This window comes from Hippoglossus hippoglossus, chromosome 10, assembly GCF_009819705.1.
Source record: "Hippoglossus hippoglossus isolate fHipHip1 chromosome 10, fHipHip1.pri, whole genome shotgun sequence".
NCBI lineage: Eukaryota > Metazoa > Chordata > Actinopteri > Pleuronectiformes > Pleuronectidae > Hippoglossus > Hippoglossus hippoglossus.
In genome coordinates, this window is record NC_047160.1 from 15,875,730 (window position 1) to 15,888,361 (window position 12,632).

Genomic DNA, 12,632 nt, shown 5'->3' on the forward strand with positions numbered 1-12,632 from the left:
CTTCCTCTGATTCAGTGTTTTCACATCCAAGCCGAGATCAGTAGCGAGGTTTGCTACAACGGATCCTTCTTTCTTTTCCTCGGGTATTGAATAATGACTCACTGATGTCGATATGTTACGAACGAAGGAAAAAAGAAAAAGAACCATGAGCAGCACGTACCTTCTGCAAGACTCCATTGTTACATCGGGTCGCATTGTTGTCCGTGTTTAGATCAGTCTCAATGGAGATATCCGGGATTATTGACTGTTGTTGTGAAGACGTTCGACCTCTATCATATTAATATAGTTTGAATCCACACGATATTCCAGCATTATTTGAAAAAAGTAGAAGTGTGTTTTCCGAGCGGCGTTTCAGCACCGCTGAGCTGTCCGGCTGATTCACGATCTGCCGTAATGGCAGCGAGTCACTGTCATGACGTTCATGGTCTGGGCTTTTACTCACGGAACAGCGCCACCCTTTTACTTTAAAAATATTGTTTGTGCAAGATTTAGTATCATGACCGTATTAGTTTTTACAAATTGCTATCATTGTGAGTTTTCATGGACAATTACAGACAAAAAAATTCAGATTTACGGACACACTTTTAGATTTTAATTAATGAAGCGTACTACAAAATGTTCAGAGTATATAGCAACATACGGCTCAATATTAATAAATGATGTGGGCATTTTTTAAGTGTAATTTGATTTCCTACCTGCAGAGTAGATGCTGCTGAGTCGCTAGTGTCTGTGAGTCCTGTGCCCCTCGGTATACTGGACACGATGTATCTGGAGCCCTTTGGCACAGGCTGTCTGACCACCATCTTTCCTTTCCTGGTCTCTGCCAGAAACAGACTGTACCAGTAGGCATCGTTGGAGACCAGAGTGGAATCTGCGATGGTGGAGTTCCTTTCACTGATCACACTGTTCCTGCAGGGAGGAGCCGCATTGCTGGGCTTGGGTTTCTGACACTTGAGCACGATGGTGACCAATATGGTGATGAGCAGGAGAAACGACACGGAGCCCAGACCGATCACCAAATACAGGTTTAGGTCTGAGAAGATGTCGTACTCTAGAGGCACCTCAGTCATGTCAGAGTAGGCCTTAACGACAGTCTCCACTGTGGACAGCTTGATGGTGACTGTGGCAGAGAGAGCGGGCTCCCCGTTGTCCTTGGCAACAACAACCAGTCTCTGGTGGCGCGGATCTCTGTAACTGAACATCCTCATAGTCCGGATCTCTCCGTTGTATTGGTCCAGACTGAACAATGTGGCGTCAGTCACCTGTAGAAACTGGTAAGTAATCCGAGAGTTGTGCACCGAGTCTGTGTCAAGTGCGATCACCTTGGCAACTAGAGAGCCTTTATCTGTGGATCTGGGGATCTTCTCCTCCACCACCGAGCCGTGCGCGCGCCACGGAGACACGATAACCGGAACGTTGTCGTTCTGGTCCACAATAACAATATGGACGCTGACGTTACTGCTGAGTGGAGGAGAACCAGAGTCTCTGGCCTCGATGTGGAAAAGAAACTCCTTCTCGATCTCATAGTCAAAAGTTTTCAGTGCGTAAAGATTACCGTTCTCTGGGTTGATGGAGAACAGCATGGACATGGAGGTGTTGGCTATCTCCTTCTCTAGAATGAAATAAACCAGATACTGGTTTTCATGGAGGTCAGGGTCAAAGGCAGTGAGTGAACTGAGCAAGGCCCCAGGTGCATTATTCTCCATCACACGTATCGTATAAAACGACTGAGGGAACTGTGGAACATTGTCATTAATATCCAGCAGCTCTAAAGTCATAGTTTCGTTGTCAGATAAAGGAGGAGAACCTCTGTCTGTGACGGTGAAAGTGACGTCATATTCAGGAACCTTCTCACGGTCTAACGGCTCTGACACCACTAATTCATAATAGTTATCAGAGGATTCTCTCAGTTTGAAAGGCATATTATCTGGAATACGAAGATCAACCACTCCATTGTCACCAGAGTCTTTATCACTGACACTAACCACAGCGATCACTGTGTCTAATTCTATGTTTTCATTGACTGGACTCTGAAATGATTTAATAGATATTTCTGGGTGGTTGTCATTCATGTCTTCGACCAGAATCTTTATGGTACATTGTCCTGATAAACTAGTGGCTCCGTGGTCGGTTGCTATAACTTCCATATCATAAATCCTGAAGTCCTCATAGTTTAACATTCCCTTGACAGTAATTTCACCAGTGGAAGGATTCAGATAAAATGTTTCCTGTGTTTTCTCTGACGTATATAAACTATATGAGTAAATGATGTCAGAGTTTGACCCCTCATCTAAATCCGTTGCATTCAGATGAATAACAAGGCTTCCTATGGGGGAATTCTCCAGTATTTTTATATTATGAATCGCTTCATCAAACGTAGGAGTGTTGTCATTTGTGTCTAAAACGTGAACAATAACACTGGCAGTACCAGAACGAGCAGGTGTTCCTCCATCTACAGCTGTGAGTATTAAATTATGAACAGCCTGCTGCTCCCGGTCTAAAGTCTTTTTTAAGATTAATTCAGCAAATTTAGATCCATCTCTTCCGGTCTGAACTTCAATATTAAAATGTTCGCTTTCACTCAGATGGTAAGTTTTCACCGAGTTGCTCCCGACATCAGGATCAACTGCGTTACTGAGAGAGAATCTCTCTCCTTTTGGCGTCGACTCAGAAATGTCTAAGTGTATCGCGTCTCTTCTAAATTGTGGGGCGTTGTCGTTTACATCCAAAATTTCCACCTCTATATTAAATATTCGTAATGGGCTTTCTAGTATTACCTCCAGTTTAAGATAGCAAGTTGATGACGACTTTGTATTGCAAATATATTCTCTGTCAATCTTTTCCACAATGTACAGTTCACCAGTCTCTTTGTTCACATCCAGATATTTCTTATTTGCGATGATATCCAGACGCATCTTCCTCTGATTCAGTGTTTTCACATCCAGGCCGAGATCAGTAGCGAGGTTTGCTACAACTGATCCGTCTTTCATTTCCTCGGGTATTGAATAATGACTCACTGATGTCGATATGTTACGAACGAAGGAAAAAAGAACAAGAACCACGAGCGGCACGTACCTTCTGCAAGACTCCATTGTTACAAAGGATCGTATTGTTGTCCGTGTTTAGATCAGTCTTAATGCAGATATCCAGGATTATTTGTTGTGATGACCATCGACCTCTATCATATTAATATAGTTTTAATCCACACGATATTCCAGCAATATTTTAAAAGACTAGGAGTGTTTTTTCCGAGCGGCGTTTCAACACCACGGAGCTGTCCGGCTGATTCACGATCTGCCGTAATGGCAGCGAGTCACTGTCATGACGTTCATGGTCTTGGCTTTTACTCACGGAACAGCGCCACCCTTTTACTTTTAAAATATTATTTTTGCGAGATTTAGTATCATGACCGTATTTGTTTTTACAAAATTCTATCATTGTGAGTTTAAATGGACAATTACAGACGGGAAATCTCAGATTTGAGGACACACTTTTTGATCTTAACTAATGAAGTGTACTACAAAATGTTCAGAGTATATAGCAACATATGGCTCAATAATGATTAATGATGTGGGCATTTTTTAAAGTGTAATTTGATTTCCTACCTGCAAAGTAGAAGCTGCTGAGTCGCTAGTGTCTGTGAGTCCTGTGCCTCTCGGTATACTGGACACGATGTATCTGGAGCCCTTTGGCACAGGCTGTCTGACCACCATCTTTCCTTTCCGGGTCTCTGCCAGAAACAGACTGTACCAGTAGGCATCGTTGGAGACCAGAGTGGAATCTGCGATGGTGGAGTTCCTCTCACTGATCACACTGTTCCTGCAGGGAGGAGCCGCATTGCTGGGCTTGGGTTTCTGACACTTGAGCACGATGGTGACCAATATGGTGATGAGCAGGAGAAACGACACGGAGCCCAGACCGATCACCAAATACAGGTTTAGGTCTGAGAAGATGTCGTACTCTAGAGGCACCTCAGTCATGTCAGAGTAGGCCTTAACGACAGTCTCCACCGTGGACAGCTTGATGGTGACTGTAGCAGAGAGAGCGGGCTCCCCGTTGTCCTTGGCAACAACAACCAGTCTCTGGTGGCGCGGATCTCTGTAACTGAACATCCTCATAGTCCGGATCTCTCCGTTGTACTGGTCCAGACTGAACAAGGTGGCGTCAGTCACCTGTAGAAACTGGTAGGTAATCCGAGAGTTGTGCACCGAGTCTGTGTCTAAAGCGATCACCTTGGCAACCAGAGAGCCTTTATCTGTGGATCTGGGGATCTTCTCCTCCACCACCGAGCCGTGCGCGCGCCACGGAGACACGATAACCGGAACGTTGTCGTTCTGGTCCACAATAACAATATGGACGGTGACGTTACTGCTGAGTGGAGGAGAACCAGAGTCTCTGGCCTCGATGTGGAAAAGAAACTCCTTCTCGATCTCATAGTCAAAAGTTTTCAGTGCGTAAAGATTACCGTTCTCTGGGTTGATGGAGAACAGCATGGACATGGAGGTGTTGGCTATCTCCTTCTCTAGGATGAAATAAACCAGATACTGGTTTTCATGGAGGTCAGGGTCAAAGGCAGTGAGTGAACTGAGCAAGGCCCCAGGTGCGTTATTCTCCATCACACGTATCGTGTAAAACGACTGAGGGAACTGTGGAACATTGTCATTAACATCCAGCAGCTCTAAAGTCATAGTTTCGTTGTCAGATAAAGGAGGAGAACCTCTGTCTGTGACGGTGAAAGTGACGTCATATTCAGGAACCTTCTCACGGTCTAACGGCTCTGACACCACTAATTCATAATAGTTATCAGAGGATTCTCTCAGTTTGAAAGGCATATTATCTGGAATACGAAGATCAACCACTCCATTGTCACCAGAGTCTTTATCACTGACACTAACCACAGCGATCACTGTGTCTAATTCTATGTTTTCATTGACTGGACTCTGAAATGATTTAATAGATATTTCTGGGTGGTTGTCATTCATGTCTTCAACCAGAATCTTTATGGTACATTGTCCTGATAAACTAGTGGCTCCGTGGTCGGTTGCTATAACTTCCATATCATAAATCCTGAAGTCCTCGTAGTTTAACATTCCCTTCACAGTAATTTCACCAGTGGAAGGATTCAGATTAAATGTTTCCTGCGTTTTTTCTGACGTATATAAACTATAAGAGTAAATTATGTCAGAGTTTGACCCCTCATCTAAATCTGTTGCATTTAGATGAATAACAAGACTTCCTATGGGGGAATTCTCTAGTATTTTTATATTATGAATCGCTTTATCAAACGTAGGAGCGTTGTCATTTGTGTCTAATACACGAACAATAACACTGGCAGTACCAGAACGAGCAGGTGTTCCTCCATCTACAGCTGTGAGTATTAAATTATGAACAGCCTGCTGCTCCCGGTCTAAAGTCTTTTTCAAGAAAAATTCTGCAAACTTCGTCCCTTCTCTTCCGGTCTGAACTTCAATATTAAAATATTCACTTTCACTCAGATGGTAAGTTTTCACCGAGTTGCTCCCGACATCAGGATCAACTGCGTTACTGAGAGAGAATCTCTCTCCTTTTGGCGTCGACTCAGAAATGTCTAAGTGTATTACGTCTCTTCTAAATTGAGGGGCGTTGTCGTTCATATCCAGAATTTCTACTTCTATATTAAAAATTCGCACTGGGTTGTCTAATATTGCCTCCAGTCTGAGATAACAAGATGCGGACGACTTGTAATTGCAAATATATTCTCTGTCAATCTTTTCCACAATGTACAGTTCCCCAGTCTCTTTGTTCACATCCAGATATTTCTTATTTTCGATGATATCCAGACGCATCTTCCTCTGAATCAGTGTTTTCACATCCAGGCCGAGATCAGTAGCGAGGTTTGCTACAACTGATCCTTCTTTCATTTCCTCGGGTATTGAATAATGAGTCACTGATGTCGATATGTTACGAACGAAGGAAAAAAGAACAAGAACCACGAGCAGCACGTACCTTCTGCAAGACTCCATTGTTACATCGGGTCGCATTGTTGTCCGTGTTTAGATCAGTCTCAATGCAGATATCCGGGTTTGCTGACTTTTGTTGTGATGACCATCGACCTCTATCATATTAATATAGTTTTAATCCACACGTAATTCCAGCAATATTTGAAAAGACTAGGAGTGTGTTTTCCGAGCGGCGTTTCAACACCACGGAGCTGTCCGGCTGATTCACGATCTGCCGTAATGGCAGCGAGTCACTGTCATGACGTTCATGGTCTGGGCTTTTACTCACGGAACAGCGCCACCCTTTTACTTTTAAAATATGATTTTTGCTAGATTTAGTATCACGACCGTATTTGTTTTTACAAATTTCCATCATTGTGAGTTTTAATGGACAATTACAGACAAAAAAACTCAAATTTGAGGACACACTTTTTGATCTTAACTAATGAAGCGTACTACAAAATGTTCAGAGTATATAGCAACATATGGCTCAATAATGATAAATGATGTGGGCATTTTTTAAATGTAATTTGATTTCCTACCTGCAAAGTAGATGCTGCTGAGTCGCTAGTGTCTGTGAGTCCTGTGCCTCTCGGTATACTGGACACGATGTATCTGGAGCCCTTTGGCACAGGCTGTCTGACCACCATCTTTCCTTTCCGGGTCTCTGCCAGAAACAGACTGTACCAGTAGGCATCGTTGGAGACCAGAGTGGAATCTGCGATGGTGGAGTTCCTCTCACTGATCACACTGTTCCTGCAGGAAGGAGCCGCATTGCTGGGCTTGGGTTTCTGACACTTGAGCACGATGGTGACCAATATGGTGATGAGCAGGAGAAACGACACGGAGCCCAGACCGATCACCAAATATAGGTTTAGGTCTGAGAAGATGTCGTACTCTAGAGGCACCTCAGTCATGTCAGAGTAGGCCTTAACGACAGTCTCCACTGTGGACAGCTTGATGGTGACTGTGGCAGAGAGAGCGGGCTCCCCGTTGTCCTTGGCAACAACAACCAGTCTCTGGTGGCGCGGATCTCTGTAACTGAACATCCTCATAGTCCGGATCTCTCCGTTGTATTGGTCCAGACTGAACAATGTGGCGTCAGTCACCTGTAGAAACTGGTAGGTAATCCGAGAGTTGTGCACCGAGTCTGTGTCAAGTGCGATCACCTTGGCAACCAGAGAGCCTTTATCTGTGGATCTGGGGATCTTCTCCTCCACCACCGAGCCGTGCGCGCGCCACGGAGACACGATAACCGGAACGTTGTCGTTCTGGTCCACAATAACAATATGGACGCTGACGTTACTGCTGAGTGGAGGAGAACCAGAGTCTCTGGCCTCGATGTGGAAAAGAAACTCCTTCTCGATCTCATAGTCAAAAGTTTTCAGTGCGTAAAGATTACCGTTCTCTGGGTTGATGGAGAACAGCATGGACATGGAGGTGTTGGCTATCTCCTTCTCTAGAATGAAATAAACCAGATACTGGTTTTCATGGAGGTCAGGGTCAAAGGCAGTGAGTGAACTGAGCAAGGCCCCAGGTGCATTATTCTCCATCACACGTATCGTATAAAACGACTGAGGGAACTGTGGAACATTGTCATTAATATCCAGCAGCTCTAAAGTCATAGTTTCGTTGTCAGATAAAGGAGGAGAACCTCTGTCTGTGACAGTGAAAGTGACGTCATATTCAGGAACCTTCTCACGGTCTAACGGCTCTGACACCACTAATTCATAATAGTTATCAGAGGATTCTCTCAGTTTGAAAGGCATATTATCTGGAATACGAAGATCAACCACTCCATTGTCACCAGAGTCTTTATCACTGACACTAACCACAGCGATCACTGTGTCTAATTCTATGTTTTCATTGACTGGACTCTGAAATGATTTAATAGATATTTCTGGGTGGTTGTCATTCATGTCTTCAACCAGAATCTTTATGGTACATTGTCCTGATAAACTATTGGCTCCGTGGTCGGTTGCTATAACTTCCATATCATAAATCCTGAAGTCCTCGTAGTTTAACATTCCTTTAATAGTAATTTCACCAGTGGAAGGATTCAGATTAAATGTTTCCTGCGTTTTTTCTGACGTATATAAACTATATGAGTAAATTACCTCAGAGTTTGACCCCTCATCTAAATCAGTTGCATTCAGATGAATAACAAGACTTCCTATGGGGGAATTCTCCAGTATTTTTATATTATGAATCGCTTTATCAAACGTAGGAGCGTTGTCATTTGTGTCTAAAACGTGAACAATAATATTAACGGTACCAGAACGAGCAGGTGTTCCTCCATCTACAGCTGTGAGTATTAAATTATGAACAGCCTGCTGCTCCCGGTCTAAAGTCTTTTTTAAGATTAATTCAGCAAATTTCGACCCATCTCTTCCGGTCTGAACTTCAATATTAAAATGTTCGCTTTCACTCAGATGGTAAGTTTTCACCGAGTTGCTCCCGACATCAGGATCAACTGCATTACTGAGAGAGAATCTCTCTCCGTTTGACGTCGACTCAGAAATGTCTAAGTGTATCGCGTCTCTTCTAAATTGTGGGGCGTTGTCGTTCATATCCAGAATTTCTACCTCAATATTAAATATTCGTAATGGGGTTTCGAGTATTACTTCCAGTTTCAGATAACATGCAACTGATGATTTTGAAGGGCAAAGATATTCTCTGTCAATCATCTCCACAATGTACAGTTCCCCAGTCTCTTTGTTCACATCCAGATATTTCTTATTTGTGATGATATCCAGACGCATCTTCCTCTGATTCAGTGTTTTCACGTCCAGGCCGAGATCAGTAGCGAGGTTTGCTACAACTGATCCTTCTTTCATTTCCTCGGGTATTGAATAATGAGTCACTGATGTCGATATGTTACGAACGTAAGAAAAAAGAACAAGAACCACGAGCAGCACGTACCTTCTGCAAGACTCCATTGTTACATCGGGTCGCATTGTTGTCCGTATTTAGATCAGTCTCAATGCAGATATCCAGGATTATTTACTTTTGTTGTGATGATCATCGACCTCTTTCATATTAATATAGTTTTAATCCACACGATATTCCAGCATTATTTGAAAAAACTAGGAGTGTGTTTTCCGAGCGGCGTTTCAGCACCACGCAGCTGTCCGGCTGATTCACGATCTGCCGTAATGGCAGCGAGTCACTGTCATGACGTTCATGGTCTGGGCTTTTACTAACGTAACAGCGCCACCCTTTTACTTTTAAATTAATATATTTGTTATAACTAATATGATGACCTTATTTTTTTTAACAACATTTTATCATTGTGAGTTTTAATGGATTAATACAGAAAGAAAACATAAGATTTACTGACACCCTTTTTAATCTTAACTAATGAAGCTTTCTACAAAATGTTCAGAGTATATAGCAACATATGGCTCAATATTGATAAATGATGTGGGCATTTTTTAAGTGTAATTTGAATTCCTACCTGCAAAGTAGAAGCTGCTGAGTCGCTAGTGTCTGTGAGTCCTGTTCCTCTCGGTATACTGGACACGATGTATCTGGAGCCCTTTGGCACAGGCTGTCTGACCACCATCTTTCCTTTCCGGGTCTCTGCCAGAAACAGACTGTACCAGTAGGCATCGTTGGAGACCAGAGTGGAATCTGCGATGGTGGAGTTCCTCTCACTGATCACACTGTTCCTGCAGGGAGGAGCCGCATTGCTGGGCTTGGGTTTCTGACACTTGAGCACGATGGTGACCAATATGGTGATGAGCAGGAGAAACGACACGGAGCCCAGACCGATCACCAAATACAGGTTTAGGTCTGAGAAGATGTCGTACTCTAGAGGCACCTCAGTCATGTCAGAGTAGGCCTTAACGACAGTCTCCACTGTGGACAGCTTGATGGTGACTGTAGCAGAGAGAGCGGGCTCCCCGTTGTCCTTGGCAACAACAATCAGTCTCTGGTGGCGTGGATCTCTGTAACTGAACATCCTCATAGTCCGGATCTCTCCGTTGTATTGGTCCAGACTGAACAAGGTGGCGTCAGTCACCTGTAGAAACTGGTAGGTAATCCGAGAGTTGTGCACCGAGTCTGTGTCTAAAGCGATCACCTTGGCAACCAGAGAGCCTTTATCTGTGGATCTGGGGATCTTCTCCTCCACCACTGAGCCGTGCGCGCGCCACGGAGACACGATAACCGGAACGTTGTCGTTCTGGTCCACAATAACAATATGGACGGTGACGTTACTGCTGAGTGGAGGAGAACCAGAGTCTCTGGCCTCGATGTGGAAAAGAAACTCCTTCTCGATCTCATAGTCAAAAGTTTTCAGTGCGTAAAGATTACCGTTCTCTGGGTTGATGGAGAACAGCATGGACATGGAGGTGTTGGCTATCTCCTTCTCTAGGATGAAATAAACCAGATACTGGTTTTCATGGAGGTCAGGGTCAAAGGCAGTGAGTGAACTGAGCAAGGCCCCAGGTGCGTTATTCTCCATCACACGTATCGTATTAAACGACTGAGGGAACTGTGGTGCGTTGTCATTGATATCAAGCAGATGCACAGTTATTGTCTCATTATCAGATAAAGGCGGTGTCCCTGCATCAGTCACAACCAGTATGATGTCATATTCTGGAACAATTTCACGATCTAAAGGCTCAGACACTATGAGATTATAATGCATGGGTCTTTCTGATGAACTGTTTAGAATAAAGGGCATCGGCTGATGTATTGATAAGCTCACTTTTCCATTATCGCCACTGTCTCTGTCACTTATGCCTACTAGAGCTATGACACTTCCTACTGGGATGTTCTCATTCACTGTGTTTTTAACAGACTGTATGGTGATGTCTGGATAATTGTCATTCATATCAGTCACGTGGACGACCACTTTACACTGTCCCAATAACGGATGAATCCCTTTGTCCCTAGCCTCAATGTGCATCTCATAGAATTTCATATCTTCATAGTCAATAGTGCCCTTCACTGTTATTTCCCCCGTGTTCGGATTTAGAGCAAAGACATCTTGTGTCTTCTCTGACGTGTAAAGGGTGAACGAGTACACAATCTCCGAATTCACACCCTCGTCGAGATCTGTGGCGTTAAGCTTCATCGCCAAGGTTCCGATCGGAGAGTTTTCCGTCATGTTAACGGTGTAAGTCTGCTTGTCAAACCGAGGAGGGTTGTCGTTTGTGTCCTGCACTCTAACGATGATGTTGGCAGTGCCAGAGCGCACAGGGACTCCGCCGTCCACAGCAGTCAATATTAGATTATGAACAGCTTTCTCCTCCCTGTCTAAAGACTTGGTCAACACCAAATCCACATACTGAGTTCCGTCACTGCCCGTCTGAATTTCGATGGTGAATTGTTCACTGACACTGAGCTTGTATGTTTTTATTGTATTAACGCCCACATCTGGATCCACAGCATTAGGCAGAGAGAACCGCTCTCCCGGCGTGGCCGACTCCGACACGTCGAGCTCTACTCTGTCCCGTCGAAAATGCGGAGCGTTGTCGTTTATGTCCGTTATTCCGAGCTCTATGTTAAAGATGCGTAAGGGACTCTCTATGATCACGTCAAGCTTTAGAAAACAGGACGTGGGCTTCGCCGGACAAAGATATTCCCTGTCCATCTTTTCCACGATGTACAGCTCCCCGGTCTTTTTGTTAAAATCTAGATATTTCTTGTTGGTGAAAATATCAAGTTTTACCTCTCGTTGGGCCAAACCTCCGGGCTCAAGTCCCAAATCCGCAGCGAGATTGGCCACAACAGAGCCCCTCTCCATCTCCTCGGCTATGGAGTAGCGCGTCACAGACAAAGCACTGGGCCAGACTGCACACAGGACAAAGACAGTGGCCCAGACCTTCATCCTTTCATCTCCAGGAAAAAATAATCCAGGATCTAAAGCCATTTCTTGTTTTCTACTTAAGGTCTAAAAAAATATACCTTAGGATTCTGTTGTTAAATTAAACATTAAAAAAACACTCATCCTCCAGACAGCTGCGTCTTACTCCCTTTACGAATGGGTGTGTCATGGCTTCAGTTAAAGAGAGGCGTTATACATTAATGGTCAACAGTGACACCTTGTGACAGAGACTGTACACAGCGCAGGAACTGTTTCAGAATCAGCTTTGTTTGACAGTGACATGAAGCAGGGTTCACTCACTTTACTCTTTCTCCTGCGTGTAAAAGGAGGATTTTCAGTTTCCTCCCATGAACATTTTAAATACATCCTGATCCTTGTCAGTAAAAATGCTACGTGCCTCAGTGCCTCTTCCATAAGTTTGGTGTCTGGGTGAATTGTCATTAGAACTGTGTAACAATCAAAGGCACACACACATCATTTATTATACATTTATTTGTTGATAGAAAAAGAAAGTGTCTGGCTCCTGTTACACCTCCTCTCCCTGGCATGATTTTAGATGATGGTGCTAAGCTTCTGTTCTATTCTAAATTATTCCATTCTACTCTGTATCATCTCTTCTCCTCTTCTATCCTCTCCTCTTCTCTTCTATCATCTCTCTTTCTATCCTCTACTCTCCTCTTCTATCCTCTCCTCTCCTCTTCTATCATCTATCTTTCTATCCTCCACTCTCCTCTTCTATATTCTCTCTTTCTATCCTCTCCTCTTCTCTTCTAGCCTCTCCTCTTCTCTTCTATCATCTCTCTTTCTATCCTCTCCTC

At 43.8% G+C, this 12,632-nt stretch overlaps 3 protein-coding genes across 5 annotated transcripts; all 3 read right to left on the minus strand.

Annotated features, from left to right (window-relative positions):
* Window positions 1-572: 572 nt before the first annotated feature.
* On the minus strand, window positions 573-8,998 carry LOC117769036 (protocadherin alpha-C2-like). Of its 2 annotated transcripts, none has more exons than XM_034597616.1 (2): window positions 8,901-8,998; window positions 573-3,075 (listed from the first exon to the last, which is right to left on the minus strand). In XM_034597616.1, the coding sequence occupies exons 1-2, from the start codon at window positions 8,933-8,935 to the stop codon at window positions 609-611; spliced, it is 2,502 nt and encodes an 833-aa protein (XP_034453507.1). In that variant the 5' UTR covers window positions 8,936-8,998; the 3' UTR covers window positions 573-608. The 2 variants fall into 2 exon arrangements, with proteins under 2 accessions (XP_034453507.1, XP_034453508.1); XM_034597617.1 differs by lacking the exon at window positions 573-3,075 and adding an exon at window positions 6,424-6,841 and having other exon boundaries at window positions 7,148-8,939.
* On the minus strand, window positions 3,567-6,068 carry LOC117769038 (protocadherin alpha-C2-like). Of its 2 annotated transcripts, XM_034597620.1 has the most exons (2): window positions 4,233-6,068; window positions 3,567-3,926 (listed from the first exon to the last, which is right to left on the minus strand). In XM_034597620.1, exons 1-2 carry the CDS (start codon window positions 6,018-6,020, stop codon window positions 3,582-3,584), a joined length of 2,133 nt encoding a protein of 710 aa, XP_034453511.1. In that variant the 5' UTR covers window positions 6,021-6,068; the 3' UTR covers window positions 3,567-3,581. The 2 variants fall into 2 exon arrangements, with proteins under 2 accessions (XP_034453511.1, XP_034453510.1); XM_034597619.1 differs by having other exon boundaries at window positions 3,567-6,064.
* pcdhb (protocadherin b) lies at window positions 8,962-11,960 on the minus strand. Its single transcript, XM_034597615.1, has one exon. The coding sequence runs from the start codon at window positions 11,857-11,859 to the stop codon at window positions 9,349-9,351; it is 2,511 nt and encodes an 836-aa protein (XP_034453506.1). The 5' UTR covers window positions 11,860-11,960; the 3' UTR covers window positions 8,962-9,348.
* Window positions 11,961-12,632: the final 672 nt, after the last annotated feature.

What these genes read in the sequence shown, in the direction of transcription:
- LOC117769038 (XM_034597619.1), bottom strand. Translation starts at nt 6,020, where the DNA reads ATGCGACCCGATGTAACAATGGAGTCTTGCAGAAGGTACGTGCTGCTC.
- LOC117769036 (XM_034597616.1), bottom strand. Translation starts at nt 8,935, where the DNA reads ATGCGACCCGATGTAACAATGGAGTCTTGCAGAAG. An exon ending in ACAATGGAGTCTTGCAGAAG is followed by an intron (nt 3,076 to 8,900) that starts GTACGTGCTGCT and finishes GTCTTGCAGAAG; the next exon opens with GTACGTGCCGCTCGTGGTTC.
- pcdhb (XM_034597615.1), bottom strand. Translation starts at nt 11,859, where the DNA reads ATGGCTTTAGATCCTGGATTATTTTTTCCTGGAGATGAAAGGATGAAG.